This window comes from Ambystoma mexicanum, chromosome 2q (assembly GCF_040938575.1).
Source record: "Ambystoma mexicanum isolate Mex_15411 chromosome 2q, UKY_AmexF1_1, whole genome shotgun sequence".
Classification (NCBI taxonomy): domain Eukaryota; kingdom Metazoa; phylum Chordata; class Amphibia; order Caudata; family Ambystomatidae; genus Ambystoma; species Ambystoma mexicanum.
Window position 1 is genome coordinate 1,371,616,885 of NC_090924.1, and position 18,185 is coordinate 1,371,635,069.

General features: G+C 45.2%; 1 protein-coding gene across 1 annotated transcript; it reads left to right on the forward strand.

Moving 5' to 3' along the window:
• The first annotated feature begins 12,539 nt into the window (after nucleotides 1-12,539).
• On the forward strand, nucleotides 12,540-13,784 carry LOC138568858 (golgin subfamily A member 6-like protein 22). Its single transcript, XM_069646633.1, has one exon. It carries the CDS (start codon nucleotides 12,540-12,542, stop codon nucleotides 13,782-13,784), a length of 1,245 nt encoding a protein of 414 aa, XP_069502734.1.
• The last annotated feature ends 4,401 nt before the right edge of the window (nucleotides 13,785-18,185 follow it).

Sequence of the window (18,185 nt, forward strand, 5' to 3'; positions counted from 1 at the left end):
AAGTATACGAAATTTGGTGTGAGGGTGCCGGGGACACAGAGCAAGCAGTATACCAAGTTTTGAGGGCTTCCTCGAAACCGCAGCGGTGACAGAGCAAACGTCCTGCGTAAACTGGTCAGCCCACTGGTTTGCCCAGGGACACTTCTGAAGAGGCTTACTCGCAGTGTTTGATGAAGGTGCCGAGAATAGTTTCTCCCACTATTCCAATGGGTCGAAGCGTCTTCGCAGACCTTCTAGGACGATCAGATGCAGAGGGGTCTCGCAGGACGACAGCGGGCTCAGGGTGCCAAACCTTCCAGAGGGTCACCAGCGATTCCTCGACTCGGCTTCTTGTTGCAGCATTCTTGGCTCCTTATCCTTTGTTCGTGTGAACTCAGGAGATCGACATGGTGGTGGTGTTTTCGGCCTCCTCTTATCCAAAGTTCCCTTCACGCCAAAACAGAGAGGACCCAATTTGAAGTCTGCTCACAAACACTCTGGTTCAGAACATTGCATGTCCCATTGTTTATCTCTTGCCACATTGCAAGGTCCTTCAGCGGACTTCCACGAGCACAAGTAACCATCCGTAACTGTATCCAACATTATCCAAATTCCTCAGGTGTACCAAACATACTCAGATGTATTTTCAACAGCCATTGTTCAAGCTCTCCCACCTCATAGACCAGAGGATTGTGCCATAGATACAGACCCATCTGTGGTGATTCCATTTGGAAGAATGTTCATTTTATCTGAACCATAAAAGAAAGCCCTCCGAGAATATCTGGACACCAATTTGACAAATGGTACTATCCGACCTTCCAAATCCCCAGCCAGTGCTTCCCTCTTCTTCGTTCCTAAAAAAGACACTAAGGAACTTCGACCTTGTCTGGATTACCGTGGCCTCAACCAATGCACTCTCAAGGACCGCTATCTGCTACCACTTATTTCAGACATTATGGAGGCAGTGAGGGGTGCTGTCATTTTCACTAAACTTGATCTCAGAGGTGCTTACCATCTCATTCTCATAAGGGAAGGCGATGAGTGGAAAACGGCCTTCAGAACTCCCTTTGGCCACTTAGAGTATCTGGTAATGCCCTTTGGTCTCGCCAATGCCCCCGTAGTTTTTCAACTTTTCATGGATCAGGTTTTTTCTGACATGCTGTTCCTTTTTGTCATTGTATATCTGGACGATATACTAATTTACTCCAATGAACCTCAGGCCCATCAAGAACATTTAAAAGAAGTTTTACAACTCCCACGTGAACACAAGCTCCTGGCCAAGCCCCGAAAAATGCCTTTTCCACGTATCAACCGTTCATTATCTTGGATTTTTACTTAGTTCCAAAGGTATCGGAATGGATCCTTCCAAGGTTGATTCCATCCTGTCTTGGCCCACTCCCACTACTGTTAACCAGATCCAATCCTTCCTGGGACTTGCTAATTTTTACAGAGAATTCATACCTGCGTTTTCTGACATAGTGCATCCCATTGTAACACTCTTAAAGAAGGACATTCCGTTTCAATGGTCCATGGCTCAAGAGAAGGCCTTTCAACAACTGAAACAGGAATTCACTCGAGCTCCAATCCTAGCTCAACCTGATATAGATCGACCCTTCTTCGTGGAAACAGACGCATCTTACTATGCCATTGGAGCAGTCTTGAAACAAGAACTTGAGGACAAGATGGAGCATGCTATTGCATACTTATCCCGCACCCTGACTCCCAGTGAGACTCATTATTCCATCCTGGAGAAGGAGCTGTTAGCCATCCGACAAGCCTTCACCGACTGGCGTCATCTTCTTTTGGGTGCCTAACACCCAGTACAAGTTCGTACAGACCATCGACATTTACAAGTTCTACAGTCTCTGGAGTGCAGAAACAGCCGTCAGGCCCGTTGGACCTTCTTTTTTGCCCAATATCAATTTCAAATTCACCACTTTCCTGGAACACATAACATCATTGCAGATGCCTTGTCCAGATGTCTCGATTATGAGCCCCTCGAAGCACGGACCTTTCCTAAGATTTTTCCTGACACCGTGTTTGTGGCTCAAGCCATTTCTCTCCTGGAGGACATTCGTGCAAAAACACCTTCTTCCGAACTCTGGAAGGAATACAAAGGGAAGAATCAAAGGAACCTCATGATGAAGGACGGATATCTCTCAAGGAAACACGGCTGGCAATACCTACACAAGAACTGAGACATAAGATTACGAATCTATGCCATGATACCCTCCATTCAGGACATTGAGGCATCACCACCACCCTCCATCTTATACAGAGGCAATTCTGGTGGCCAAGGATGATTGACGACATAAGAACATATGTCCAATCCTGTGCAGTATGCAACCAGAATAAACATGATAACAGAAAGCCAGCAGGTCTCTTACACCAACTAGCTATGCCCACACGACCTTGGGAAATCATCGCCACGGATTTTATCATGGAATTACCCCCATCCAGAGGATACACAACCATAATGGTTACCATCGATTTGTTTACACATATGGCTCACTTTACACCCTTGTTCAAGCTACCATCCTCATCTGAATAGGCTGGAATTTTCCTGGAACACATATTTAGGCTTCATGGACTACCTTCCAAGATCATCTCCGACAGAGGACCCCAATACATATCCCAGTTTTGGAAACAACTATGTCAAATATTGGGAATCCAGCATGCGTTGTCTTCAGGATATCATCCACAGACCAATGGAGCAACTGAACGAGTCAACCAGACCCTAGAACAGTACCTTCGCTGTTGCGCCACCAAAGTCCAGGATGAGTGGTCGCTTTTGATTCCTGTGGCTGAATTCGCTTACAACAATTCGGATCATTCAGCTATCAAGACTAGTCCATTCTTTTGCAGTCAAGGATTTCATCCTTCATTTCTACCATCTGTTCTTCCACATCCTACCCCAGTTCCTGCGGTCGATTCCTGGATTGAAACACTGGTCAACGTACACAAAGATGTCAAGGAACGACTGGAAAAGGCCAGAAAAGATGTCAAACGACATGCAGACACCAAAAAGAGACCAAGCCCTTCTTATGCAGTGGGAGATAAGGTATGGCTGTCTTTGAAACTTCTTCCTCGACATCTGCGACCAAATAAACCGGCCCCCAAGTATTATGGGCCCTTCTCCATAAAGGAAATAATTAATCCAGTGGCCTTCCGACTCCAACTTCCTGAATCGTGGAAAAGGATTCACCTGGTCTTCCACACTTCCTTGTTAAAACCATTTGTACAATCCACCCGAACTGCTCCAAGACCTACTCCTGTAATCATCAATAATCAACTTGAATTCGAGGTCTCTAGGATATGTGATTCCAGGTACAGACGAGGTCAACTCCAGTATCTGCTTGAATGGAAAGGATATCCTCCCAGCGAGCACACCTGGAACCTGTCTGAAACATGAATGCCACCCGTTTAATACAAAGATATCATCAAATCCACCCAGGCAAACCTGGAGGTGCAGGGTTTAGGATGAGGTATACTGTCATGAACCGGCAAATTCATCCATTCTGAACTTCATGATCCATGATGCACCGCGGTATGAACTCCGTGATCCTTCCAACATGGCCGACAATTCCAAAATGTTGCACACCAGCCCTTGCGCATTACGTTCAACTTCCTAGAAAACAGCCACGCCCCTGCGGCTATGCGCGTCTCAAAGCTACTGCTTGGAGTAGTTAGATGTGTGTTGTCGGAGTCCGCTTCCGTACTCTTTTTTGATTCTTTATTTCCTTTCTTCTTATTCCTGGAGCCCCACTCGTTTTCCTCCTTACCTGTTATCCATGCCTTATTCCTGGATTAATCCTGAGCTCGGTCCTATGGCGCTTCGGTTCACTCCGAGCCTGGAACTCTATCTCCCTCCTGGCTCCATGTCCTGGACACTGAACGCTACCCGGCAAAGGACAGCCGGAGAACTCACGTTGGAATCCGAAGACCCGCACCCAGGCCTCAACAATTCTCGGACAGTACGAAAGAAGGAAGCCACTTCCAAGAAGGTCGCAAGTAAGGAGAAACAGGTGAGAAGCGGAGAAACTTGTGACACCTGGTGGCCATAAAGAGAGATAATAGGTATTGCGCTGTGGTGAGTGATTATGGAGATAGAGTATTTGAAACAAAGAGAATTAGCGGGAGATGGGGAGTAGGAGAGATAGGAAGTTTGTAAGATAAAAACAGCCCTAGAACACCACTCCTGCCAGTGAGACGGGGGAGCGGGTGAAGGTGTAGGCATGAAGTGCAGCAAGGGTTGCAGAATCAGAGGGAGAGATCTGTTTTGGCAAGGGTAATGAGGTAAAGTGAAGGCGAATGAGTAAGGAAGAAGTCAGAGGTAAAGGAAGTTTTATTACAGACAGACTGCGCAATCCAAACATTAATAGAAAGAGAGTGAGATGTGGAAGTATTGCAACATTGAATCTGAGAAATAGAGAGACCCAGGGAGTAGGTGTGAGAAGAGGTGGAGGAATGAAAGCTGGGATTGAGAAGGTTTTGGGAATGGGTAGAATAATGGATCGAGAAGATGAATGGTGTTGAGGAGAAGAGATGATGGTTCTGAGCGTAGGAGACTGCAGAGAGATGTAGAAGGGATAGGAAGAGCTAGCTTGAGAATTGTAATGTTGAAGGTGAGGCTGAGAAGAAGCAATAATGGATACTTACAGACAAGCAGCAGGACACGGCAAAGCAAAGGCTCATAGGCAAGAGGCTGAGGGAAGAAGGCTGGGAGATTACCCTTTAATGCAATGCCTTTAACGGAAGATGCCCATAGGCTGGACGCCCATATGGAGCTCCCATATTAACCTAGCGCGTGGGTCATAAACAGCTGTAGCCAATGATTCCAAGGAATGGATGGCTCGCTTGGCGAATGGAGAAATGGAGGTGATGATGTTGCGAGCTACATGGCACAGATGGTTAGCAGTTGCAGGCCGCCCTGTCCTTTGTTGCCGTGGTTGTCTGAACTCAGCAGGTAGCAAAAGAAACGAGGTGCCTTGATGGCAGACTCCACAAAGGTGCTGGAATTATTAGCCTCGATTGTTCAAGTCTGCACATGCACAAAGTTGAATGCCATGAAGCAGGTCCGTGGACGGAGGAGCTTTTCCTTTGCGTCACATCGCCCTGAAGCTGAGCCGGTCGCCGGCACCACAAAAACCGCTCACTAAGAGGACAGCTGATTCAGACTTTGCAAAGCGCCTAAACACCCCCAACAATGTTTCTACAGACATCAGTCTGTCACAAACTCTACTGTAATAATGACGAAGATGCTGGAGACCCAAGTGCATTCAGTGCTAGGTCCCTTTAAGAATTTACATTGTATACAGGGCCAGCCTTAGCAGCGACAGTGCCCCGCGACCTAAAACAAAAATGTGGTGCCCGAACATCCTCCCCCCACGCACCCCATGTCATGCGGGGGAGGGGCGGCACATTTTTCAATAGGCGCAGATGCAAAATCATCTATGCTATATGGTTGATATTGATATTGATATTGTATTTGTATCGCGCCTGTACACAAGTGTTTCAAAGCGCTACAAGGCAATGGAGGGGAACAAGGGAGAAACTAAAAACAATGATCTTAATAGGCCCAGTGACATTGAGAACGTGCAAGTGCAGGGCAGAGGAATCAGGGGAAAGTGCTGGTGCCGGAATGGTGGAGGGGGGGGTGATGAGGAAAGGAGAAAATAAATAAATAAAACAAAAATAAATAAATGATAAGAGCAAAAAATAGTGATAGTGCACACAGCAGGTGGCAAGTGCTAGGTATAAGGCAACAGAAAGGGTGTGCCAGATAAGTGCAGAAAAAGCAGGGGTGGGGGACTGTAGGGTTACAGATACAGACCCCAGTGCTGGGAGGCAGTGCGGGTGGGTGGCAGGGTGAACAGTTACCTGGGCCCGAAAGTCAGAGGGTGACCAGGTGCGCAATGCCAAGACAGAAGTGATCAGCAGGGGGGAGAAGGAACAAAGGCAGAAGCAAAGAGGAAGGTCTAGAGGTTCTTCCAGAACCTGAGGTGGTTCTCAAGTTTAAGAAAGGCAGGGAGATGTTCCAGAGGGAGTCCCCAGCTCGTTTCTTTGAAAAACGACGGACCCTGAGGGAGTTAGAGACGGAGGAGCAAAGAGCTTGTGGGGGGGTGGGGGGTATTTACGGAGGGAGAACTGAAGGTATTTTGGGCCCAGGCCCCAGAAAGCTTTGTGGACAATAGAATGGGCCTTGAAGTTAATCCTTGCAGCCACTGGGAGCCAATGGAGAGATTTCAAAGGCTGGAGAAATGTGATCCCAGGGCTTTAGGCCAAGGACAAGTCTTGCAGTCCGGTTCTGCATAAGTTTCAAAGGGCAGGGAGTAGAAGCAGGTAGATTTAGAAAGAGGCTGTTACAATAGTCCAGTCTAGATAGTACCAGAGCTTGGGAGACAGTGAGCTTCTGGGGGAAGGAGAGGAAAGGCAGAATACCTCTGAGGAGGTGCAGGAGAACTTTTTTGTTTTTGTTTTTTGAGACAGAGATGTGGGAAGAGAACGACAGTGTGGAATCAGAGATGACCCTGAGGTTCTTAGCCTCGGGGGAAGGGGTAGGAGGAGGGCCGAGGGAGGCCGGCCAAAGACTGAGGGGAAAGGAGGGTGGAGGTGTGCCGATAAGGAGAATCTCCATCTTGCTGGCATTCAGGCAGAGACCCTTGGTGGCACACCACTCCTGAATGGCAGATAGACAGTCGGAGATGAGAGAAGGAGAGGAGGTGGTCGAGGGCTGTCTGAAAATTAGTTGAGTGTCATCTGCATGGCACTGGAAATTGGAGTTGAAAATGGCAATGCAGTGGGCAAGAGTTGCCAGGTATTGGTTAAAATGCCAGGGTGAGAGGTTAGACCCCTGGGGACCGCCACAGGTAGAAAGGGAGATAGATGAAAGGAAGGACTCAAGTTGGACCCGTTAGGCTCAATCAGAGAGGAAAGAGGTCAGCCAGGCCAGAGCCTGATCGGTGATACCCAGGTTGTCACGGAGACGGTTGAAAAGGATGGTATAGTTGACCATGTCAAAGGCAGGGGTGCATTACAATAGGGCACCTGCTGTGCCTTCTCCCACCACGCCAGCGCGGTGAAGACCTTGAAAGACTCCCCCGAGCTGGCATGGTGGGGTTGCTAATGGCACACCGGGCAATCACCCGTGCACCCCTACCCTAAGGCCGGCCCTGAATGTATATAGTATCAAAGTATATGTAAGTGTATAGGTAAGAGGAGCCAGACATGCCCACCTCCCTCAACAGTGGGACACCATGCGTAGGGTGGGACATCCGCTTACACGCTCACAGATTCCTTGCATGGCTTGACACAGCCACTGGCATCAGACAGGCACACACGTACACAGGGAGGGGGTGGGGAAGCCAGTAATCACATCTACCCACCCCCATATAGGTTAGTCCACCACTCTGGAGTTGCCCCCTGCCCTGTCCTTTATTAAGTGGTAATTCGTTCCTAGAAAGGAAGCCGCGTCACGTGATCCGTCTTTCAACATACGAACGCTCCAGTCTGCGGGGCTATTTTTAGGCCAGGCCTTGGGGGGCGGTGAGGGCCCCATCGTGCGACAATGCTGCAGCCTTGAGAGTGGGTGCCAAATTGCAAAGGCAAGGCCCTGTTTATGAAATGAAAGATGTCACCAGGGCGACGAGAACGGCGTCAGAAGGGCTTCTCGCTAATTTAAGAACGCGGGGAAAAACAGCCAGTAAAAACGGCGCGCTATGCTATGTCATGCAATGTAGCGATCGCGAGCACGACAGTAGTTATGTCAGTAAGGGGCCTGCGTAACGCAGCTTCTCCTGACACTGACGTGTCAATGACTGTTGCTATTATCAGCCAACACAGACAATGAAATGCTGTCTAGGGCCAGGCAGGATTCGGCACGTTGACGGTGTAGAGATCGATGTAACAGCAGCATTAACCCTCTGAGCTATGTTTCCAACGCTAGACACGGCGAAAGAGCGTTAAATGGGGCAATTGAAAACGGAGCAAGCTGTACCATTTGAATCATTCCTGTAAACCTATATTGACTGTCCAGAATTTGATGTTGTGACGTACAATCCGATGAACTTCTTGTGACATGATTTTGATGTGCAAAATATATTTGTTTTAACACAGAATCATTACTAAAGAGTGGGAAAGAAATTACCCTACATATGCATATTCGCTTATCTTCAAGTCAGGAGTGGAGAAGGGGCTACGCACGAGCAACATCTCAGAATCAACTCATGACCATACCATGGCAGTTGTGCGTTATACAAACTACCTTTGACATTGGCAACTCTATCTCAAATGAGTTCAATAATCACAGACACATTTCTCCCTGTGTGTGCCACCTCGTTGCGATACAACGGACACGGTTTGAGATGAGAACAATGTAGCGTCCGGGGGCTACCACCTGATGCCTTCCCTGGCATGGTGCTTAATCGCCCTGCGGTACTGATGTAGTATCTCAGTAAGAGGCTAGACCAGGCTCAGTAGCTTCCGGGGCTCACGTTTGGTAGCTCTGCCGAGCAATCAAGACCCAAGCTTTTTCGGAGGGGGTTGTGTAATGGCATCACTAAAAAGAAAGGAAATCCTTGTTTGAGGGCTTGAAATGACTGCCCTGCGTAAGATAGGGTTTCTGTGAAGATAATGATTTTTTTTTACTTACAAAAAGGAAAAAGCGAGAGGGTTTAAAAAAAAAAAATTAGGGGACAGGCAGGGGAAATGGTGGAGGTATCAGCAGGAAGTTTGAACCGTCTCCCTTTTAGGGAAAAATAATTCAAGTTTCAGTGCTTAATTTGTAAAAAATAAGTGCCAGGGCCCAAATATTTTCTAGCACTCCTGTGACACTGCGGGTGGGCCCCACTGCTGCCACCACCCACAGCTGCTCCCCACAGTGTTGACATATTTGGGGTTACACTGCAGCTCGCGCCTGCTCATTGGGGTGGTGGAGGCACTGACTATCACCCCTTGTCTGAGACGATAAGTTCTGAGGCTCAAAAATAAGTGCCAGGGCTAAGGCCAGGCCAACACCCCCACAAATGAAGCACTGCCAAGTAGTAAACTAATAGGGGGGTACAAAAAAATGACATTTTTAGGGAGTTAGTCAAAAAGGCAACGTGCCATTGAAACATATTGATGGGTCCTCTGCTGCATGGCACTGCCAGCACCTGAATATCAGTGAAATCTACAACCAAGAGCCTGGCACTAAAAACCCAACTCCCTGGGCCGTCCATCCCCTCCCAGCCCTCAGCTAACTCCTCACCACTAAAATCATGCATCCTTACACCAACAGACTCCGACCCTATCCATGCTCTATCAGCAAACATTCTGTCAATCTTTGCACTTTACAATCCAGGGGATGCCCATAGGGCTGACCTGCCCAGTTGATACCAACCCCAACCAACATAGAGTTTATCATATGGCCACACAGGCAACGAGGCCTTGCTACTTTTATCCATCAACACCAAAGGTTTAGGCACCTGCCGACCCGCTATCAAATTAACACACCCTTTACATTGCATTACAAATAACCGGCACCAGACAAATAAAAACACAGATCTTCCCAATGCCAAGAATATGCATGTCCAGTCAGAGATAACCTTTGAACAGAAATAATCAGCTTCATTACATGCCCCAAAATACGCACAGCAGAAATGTCCCAGGGGGATAGCTCAGCGCCAACGTGTTGTCTTGGAAGCAAAACGACATGAAGCAAGAGAGGTTCGATTCCCCGGGTCTGCGCTTAGAAACTCACGTTATAAATATGCAACTAAGACAAAAAAAATACTATTATGCAGCTAAAAACAAACAATCCCTGTAATATGTGTGAGGTTTTAAAAATGCAAATAAAATAAAAATGACACCCTCCATCTCCTCATTCAAGAATTCTTAATACCGAATCAGAAAATGGTTGGGGCCACTACAGCTAAGAGAAACATTTGACGCCAATGTTATGAGCTTAATGTCATTAAACACGGCAATGGGGAATGATATTCAGAACCCCACCTTTAGCTAAAACAGATGATAGAAAAGGGGGGATGCCTTGAACTGGAAACCGAAATAGTTCTTATTCTGTCTGATAGAAGCAAAGGTGACAATTATGCATCAACTATCCCTATCCGGAGTATGACACGAACATTAGCACTACCTGCCTCACAACTCACAAGCACAACTCACCTGCCTCACTAGCTCACAAGCATCAGGGCGTGACAAGAACAGGAAGACGAGAGAACATGGGACTATACAAAGAAGGAAGAAGATGGACTCAATATGAGTCCAGGGCTGTGTAATGGGACATATTACCTGAAGAGTGATGTTTTCAAGTGCTTTCTGAAGAAGAGAAAATTGCTTTACAGCCTGAGGTTGCAAGGTAGGTCGGTTGGTCTCTCTCTTGGTCTCTCTCGGTCTCTCTCAGTCTCTCTCTCTCTCTCTCTCTCTATCTCTCTCTCTCTCTCTCTCATATTTTGGAGAGCCATTTCTGTTGTTGCTAACACTAGCAACCAGTGAAGAAGTGTTCTGTTTTTTAATGGTTACAAGTAAAATTAGCACTATTTTTTAGTGTTTGTGCATACTGTGACAAGTGTGCAGCACTACTAACTAATCACGTGGCAAGCGTGCAACATTAAATATGGCCTTGTCTCACTAAAGAAGAAGGAAGAGCATCAAGATGGTGTTTATTCTGAGCAAAATAAGCTATTAAGGATCAGTTTTTTAAACAAACTAACACTGTAAACTGTTTCTCTTTAAAATGTGCAATGTTAATTTCTGATTATCACTTCTTGTGCATAATGTAGACTTAAAAAGAACGCTAAGCTTGTTTTACTGAGCAAATTAAATTATCAAAACCTAGAATAATCCTATAAATTATTTTCTGATAGAACGTTACCATTCAGAAATGGAGTGTCTAGGTCCCTCTTATTGTACTCGTTTTGAAAGGGCTAGTGGACAAATAGCACCATTGGGGTCTCCTGGCTACATCATATAAATTAAAGATCATCTTGGGAAGATACAAATGACCTGAGATCTTTGTTTGACAAATATATATTTAATAAAATAATGTTCTGCTTGAATTGGTAAGTACATAATGCATACTTTTCTACGTGCTTATTCATTTTTCACAGCACCCACCCAAACATTACAAAGTTTGTGGCCATGAACCAAATATACTCATGCAATCAGCCTCAGGAGTTAGATGTGAGGATCAAACAAAGTGGGAGAGCAATAGCCCTCAAACTTGTCTGCGATATTGGTATTACTCAAAAGCAAAGAGGGTTGTGAGGGAATTTCAGCTGGAGACAGTCACCATGGACCAGTCGACAACAAAAGGGAGCTACACATGCATGCGGGAGAAGGGCGTCTGCAAGCGGATAGGTGCCCTACCCTACAAAAGAGCACACATGGCAGAACATTGCATGGAACAGACTGTCCAACCAGCACACAGACATCACCTGTATGGCCATCCAGGGAAGCTGCGAGTGAATACCTTCATGCACTGAGCAGGACTCAAAGGCTAAAAAAACAGCCAGTAAGGCTGCACAGGATTCAACATGGGTTACCACCTCTTATGAGATTACACCTTTGCTAGAAACCTGTTAAAGAGCTTGGCCACCGAGCTGGAGAGCCTGGTCTCCACAACAAATACCACCATTGAGGCCGCATTGTAAGGTTTGTACCCAATTTCACAGTCAGAGGGAGACATCCAGGTCTGCCAGAGAAACCGTTTCCAGGTACAACCTCGTAGTGGGAATGAAGAACACATGAACCGAATTGTATGGAAACATCTATGGACAACAGCGATAATGAGAAATGAGTAAATATATATTTTCTGATTAAACTCACATTTTACTTTCACAGGAAAAACATCAATAGAAGGTCTTGCACACTTATTGTCTTCTTGAAACTGATGAATAACGTGGGGGCTTCGAAAAGTGCTGATTTGCAATATCTGAACTGAACCCAGGCAATAAGCAAAAACACCTGTCACTTCTTGGTGGTACAATTCTTAGCCTTGTTGGGAGCTTCACACAGCTGTACAAGAGGAAGGGCTGGGTCTCAGGATAAACATGTCTGTGAGTAGGGGGCTGTGTGCATGGCCAGTCCTCAATGCACAGACACCCATAGATAATTATGCATATAGGGTGGATTAAACAAGCTCTGGTTACTGTGAAACGATGGTCAGTAGAATGAAAGCAAGTCATGCCATGAAATATGAATGCAAATGGCAGAGTGGAACAGGTTAGGCATACTAGTCTGGTTTTCTGCTCTCCATCCAGTATTAATTTGAGTGAAGGAGGAGCCGCGTGCTTAAAATGTTCCTGATGTGTTTTGTTGTGCTTTTGCTGTTTGTATCAATTTCTCGCGTTCCAAGAGCAAACAAGAGATGCTTTCCCATTAGAAATGGCCTTTCATCTTCCCTGACCCCTAAACATATTCATAATTGTTAATGACCAAGTTAACAGAATCTTGGGTCATTGCAAGTGAATTGAAATTGAGAAGAGAGAGATATTGCCTTGTTTGCCCGAGATATGAAGATCTGAAATGAGAATAAAAATACAAAAAAACAAGAGTTCTTACGTATGCAGCATCAGAAAATCAGAGAGTTCTTACGTATGCAGCATCAGAAAATCAGAGAGTTCTTACGTTTGCAGCATCAGAAAATCAGAGAGTTCTTACGTTTGCAGCATCAGAAAATCAGAGAGTTCTTGCGTATGCAGCATCATGAGTTCTTACTTATGCAGCATCAGAAAATCAGAGAGTTCTTACGTATGCAGCATCAGAAAATCAGAGAGTTCTTACGTATGCAGCATCAGAAAATCAGAGCGTTCTTATGTATGCAGCATCAGAAAATCAGAGAGTTCTTACGTATGCAGCATCAGAAAATCAGAGAGTTCTTACGTATGCAGCATCAGAAAATCAGAGAGTTCTTACGTTTGCAGCATCATGAGTTCTTACTTATGCAGCATCAGAAAATCAGAGAGTTCTTACGTATGCAGCATCAGAAAATCAGAGAGTTCTTATGTATGCAGCATCAGAAAATCAGAGCGTTCTTATGTATGCAGCATCAGAAAATCAGAGAGTTCTTACGTATGCAGCATCAGAAAATCAGAGAGTTCTTACGTATGCAGCATCAGAAAATCAGAGCGTTCTTACGTATGCAGCATCAGAAAATCAGAGAGTTCTTACGTATGCAGCATCAGAAAATCAGAGAGTTCTTACGTATGCAGCATCAGAAAATCAGAGAGTTCTTACGTTTGCAGCATCAGAAAATCAGAGAGTTCTTACGTTTGCAGCATCAGAAAATCAGAGAGTTCTTGCGTATGCAGCATCATGAGTTCTTACTTATGCAGCATCAGAAAATCAGAGAGTTCTTACGTATGCAGCATCAGAAAATCAGAGAGTTCTTACGTATGCAGCATCAGAAAATCAGAGCGTTCTTATGTATGCAGCATCAGAAAATCAGAGAGTTCTTACGTATGCAGCATCAGAAAATCAGAGAGTTCTTACGTTTGCAGCATCATGAGTTCTTACTTATGCAGCATCAGAAAATCAGAGAGTTCTTACGTATGCAGCATCAGAAAATCAGAGCGTTCTTATGTATGCAGCATCAGAAAATCAGAGAGTTCTTACGTATGCAGCATCAGAAAATCAGAGAGTTCTTACATATGCAGCATCAGAAAATCAGAGCGTTCTTACGTATGCAGCATCAGAAAATCAGAGCGTTCTTACGTATGCAGCATCAGAAAATCAGAGAGTTCTTACTTATGCAGCATCAGAACATGTTCAGACCTAACATATTATGTCGAGCATTGTTGTGGATTTAAATATTAATTTTGCTAATGTATACTCTCTGATCAACACCCATCATTGTACAACACCCTCGCCCCTAAACTCTGGGACAAGAAACAGGCTGTATTTATGTTTATACTTTATTTCAATGAAAAATTTAAGTTAAATGTGTTCCCCTAACTTTATGCTGGGAAAGTCACCACAGTATAGTTGAGAAACATAGACAGCTTGAAGACACACGAAAATGAATCTGCCTGCAAAGTTCTCACTGATTGTGTAACAGATACAATCATTCCCAGGAATCAAGCCCTTACATTTCTGAACGTTAATTCTAAATAATGCAACCCGCTTATCGGCTAATGTAAGTTACTCTTACACTTCTCATGTATAACATAAATCACTTTGCTTTGATTAAATGACAATTCTTAACGATTCTTTATTTTCTCCCATGTCAATAACCAGTTTTGATATCAGAGAAATGTTACTCGTAAAAATACATTGCACACTGCTTGAATTTTCCAGATTTTTCCCATTAGCAAAATGTACCCATGTGTAATATGGTATTGTTGGGTTCAAGCACAAAAATTGAGTACATGAACTGGTGGGTTGCATCAACATCTACTGACTTGAGCCTACGGAAGCTGTGCTAGCAATTTATAATGCACAGAATATTGATGTATCTACACGATGCATCTACCCTAAATTATGATTGTTTGAAAGGACAACAACTATCTCCCCAAGTCCCTTGGATGATTTGGGTATATCTAGGTATGAGTTCTCTGACTTGTCATTAGCGAAATTTGACTGTTCTTTTAAAATGGCATCATTCTCTATGGAAGGGAAATGCCCCAGCTCAATGACTCTTTTTAAATGACTAGACCTGCACAGAGTGTGATGTATTAAGTATTTATTAGGGTATGGAGCATTGAGTCTGGACCACAGGCCCAGTGCCAGGCGTCTGGCCGCAGAGTACAGGACGAAAGCAATTCCTCAGAGTATCCACTGCAGATTAGGGGAGATTCCCAAGGTAATGTTCGCATATAACAGAAACAGTCTACATACCATGGTGATCTGAGTTGAAACAGGTATTCACAGGAACTGCAGGGGCAGGAGATGGCTGTCAGAAAAGCAACAGAGAGAAAGCAAAGGGAAGCAAATATACTGGGCAACACAGATCAATCAGAATATAGGGTGTACCTGAATATGATATGTGGTCTCCAAAGATTAGGGAAAGCCCTTGGGATCGAGGCCAGCAGATTACTTTTAATAACTGTCATGCAGCAGCATCATGAGTCAGGCATGCTGAAGAAACTGTTCTACTCCGTGTAAGGGTAAAACTGACCCTATACTTAGACACGTAAGACTCCTACTGACTAGGCAAAGGCAACACAAGTCTTGCCCTTATCTGATATGAACTGAGACCAACCCAGAGGTCACACTGTAAACGGATACAGAGCAGAGGCACAGCCGTAGACCAAGATGTAAAACAGGCAGAAAGCAGCACGGAAAGAATGAATCAGGTACAGGACGGGTAGAGAAGCAAAGTACAAAGCAGAGACTGGAATATCAGGAAACCGAAAGAAATAGACTCAGACAAGACAGGTCGCTGCCAACTCAGAGAAGAACAGACACGTAAACTATGAACTGAAGTCTAGTAATTGGGCAAGTAAGAAACAAACAGGAAAGCTTAATACTGAAGGTTGCTGCTAACTCAGCAAATATGTGGAATTGAATAACAGGAGCAAGTGACAGTAAAGCAAGAGACTGGGATAGCAGACAGAAAGAGAGAAAACAGCATAGGCATTAACAGGACGAGTATGTTAAGCAGAAAAGCTCACAGAAAACAAGATTTTTGCAGAAAGTAGAAAGGCAGCAAAGATCCCAACATAGAACTGGATGTCCTAAACAGCAAAACAGGACAGGAGTTGTAACACGTCAGGCAGGATTCAGAAGTCAAAAGGAGGAATTGAAGCAAAGTTTCAAAAACAGGCAGGTTGTAACAGCAGACTGGAAAAGGCACTGCAAAGCAGCTACAACAAGCAAGATTCAGAGCTCAAAAGAAGGATATTCAATAAAGGTTTAGAAACTGGTCACAGAAGCACAAAAGCACGAACTCCCAGTGGAAGCATTTGACAGAACAACTGCTGCTGTTCAAAGTGAGTTTAAGAAAGCCCTCCAAGCCCACGGCCCAGCTGGGTAGAGCTGATTGCAGTCTCAGGCAGCTGTTTTCAATCAAGCCCAGTCCTGGCTTCAGTAGCCTGCAGCAGCGGATTGTAAATATGGTCTCTCCAGCTCTCGGCAGGCCAGCCTGTAGTAGCTTGGAACAGGTGAATGCAATCAGGGCCTCGCCAGCTCTTAGTAGCGCGCTGCAAACAAATGTACTTAGTATGCCTCTTCCAGCCCTCTGCCTATTGGACAACATACATATACCTGAATGCATATGCTGGTTAAATCCAAAACCCAGAATGGAACATGAAATTAGATTGGTCCAAAACTGCAGTGGTAAAACAAGTAAATGACTGCAGAGGCAGTTTGTAGGTTTTAACTTCGCAATGATGCCATAAACAGAGTCTCTGAATGTGCACCTGTAGCGGTGCTGCATGGCAGGTGGGTAGGATCCTGACACCCAGTCATTGACTACACTTGTGAAAACAGATGGGGTTCAATTTAATTGGCTTTGGCTGTAAGGGACTTTGAGCCCTGCACAGAAATGCTATTGGGTTCCACTTTAAAGTAATCTTCCCTTGCCTTTGAATATGCTCTGCAAGCAGGATACATTCACATTAATGTGCTACAAACCTTTACTCGATTTTAGTTGGTTATAGTTTGTGAGACACTGCACACTATGCAAAGGAAATGATATTTGTTCAACACTGAATTGGGTTTGAATATAGTGAGAAATGAAGATGCATTTTACAGTGAATTGCTAAAGCACTATATTTGGAATCTCTGAAATGCTTTCATTCACAGTTCCACTCATTCCAAGGACTTAGCAGGGAAATGATTCTGGAGGGCACATATCTAATTGCATTTTGATTTTGTATACTCCCTTTTGGATAATTCCTTTAAGGCACAGGGACAGCATGGTGAGTTGGAGAGTTGGGCGGATAGTTGGAGGGAAGCGAGGTGTGTGTGTAACAATGGGCCTCATTACACGGTAGGCAGTAAACCATGGCGCTATTAGCTCCATGGTTCATGCCGGTAATTTACCGGTACCGCCTTGGAGGAAAGGGGAATTACCACCCTATTCCAAGGTTGGGAAGGCGGTAATTCCTCCTTCCTCCATTGCCCTTCCCCATTCCCATTTTTGCCCCATAGGGCATAATGGGAATGGGGAAGGCGCTAATTACGGTACCACAAATTGCGGTACCATAATTAGCACCCCGGTCCCTTTGCGGGTTCGTTTTTTAACGCCTGCTTAAAGCAGGCGTTAATGTACCAACCCGCAAAGGGACCTCGTAGTAAGGCGGTAAGGGTTTACCGGTACCGGTAAAATACCGGTACTGGTAAACCCTTACCGCCTACCGTGTAATGAGGCACATTGTCCCTTGCAATAGCCTGCAGCAAGTCTACAGGGTGCACCTGGAAAGCAAGGAATGGGAAATTCCCTACCTGGCTGAACCAATGAGCCGGGGACAGAGCATGTACAGATATGAACACTGACCGCACTACATACTCACAACCCACAAGATCCAACTGCCACTGACATCTACCAATGTGGCAATGACTGCCACACATTGAATCAGAGACTGGGCTTAGGCTGGCGGACAAACAGTGGGTAGTGCTGATAACGCTGTATGTATAAGGGGATGCCAGGTGGTGATTGAAATGTGCCCAGTAGACCACAGCAATTCATAATGAGTGATGGCAACGTTACTATATGGATCAAAGGAACTTAACGCAGACAAAGATTTGATGTTGAGAGCCGGGACCATGGCCACCACGGCAGCGGTCGCCCCCAATGCGAGTGCATAACTTAGTTAGAGGGGAGAAGAAGGTTGGGGGTTGGGGTGTGGAAATGTGGTACAGCATAGTCAAAGTTCGGGGAACTATGAGGGAGGGGCTTCATTTGGGAAGTTGGGGTGAAAAAGTTACAAAAAAGCACAGAGTGATTGCAACATGTCATTATTTCACTGGAAGACTGCATGGAATTGTTAAGGTGGAAAGTAAACGTGTGAGAGATGTTGGCTTATAGAATGGTGACAGGGTTCAAACTACTCAGTTGGAATGTAAGGGACTTAGGCATCCCTGTCAAGATGAGGAAAGTGATGGCATGTATCAACAGGCAAGATGCCCAGATATTATTTTTGCAAGAAATGCACTTGTTAGATCATCAGGCTGGCAGGTTTGCTCCTGGGTGGGGAGAGCACCTCTTCTACACCTCCTACTACACACAGGCTCGTGGAGTTATGATTCCGATACATAGGTCGCTCCCA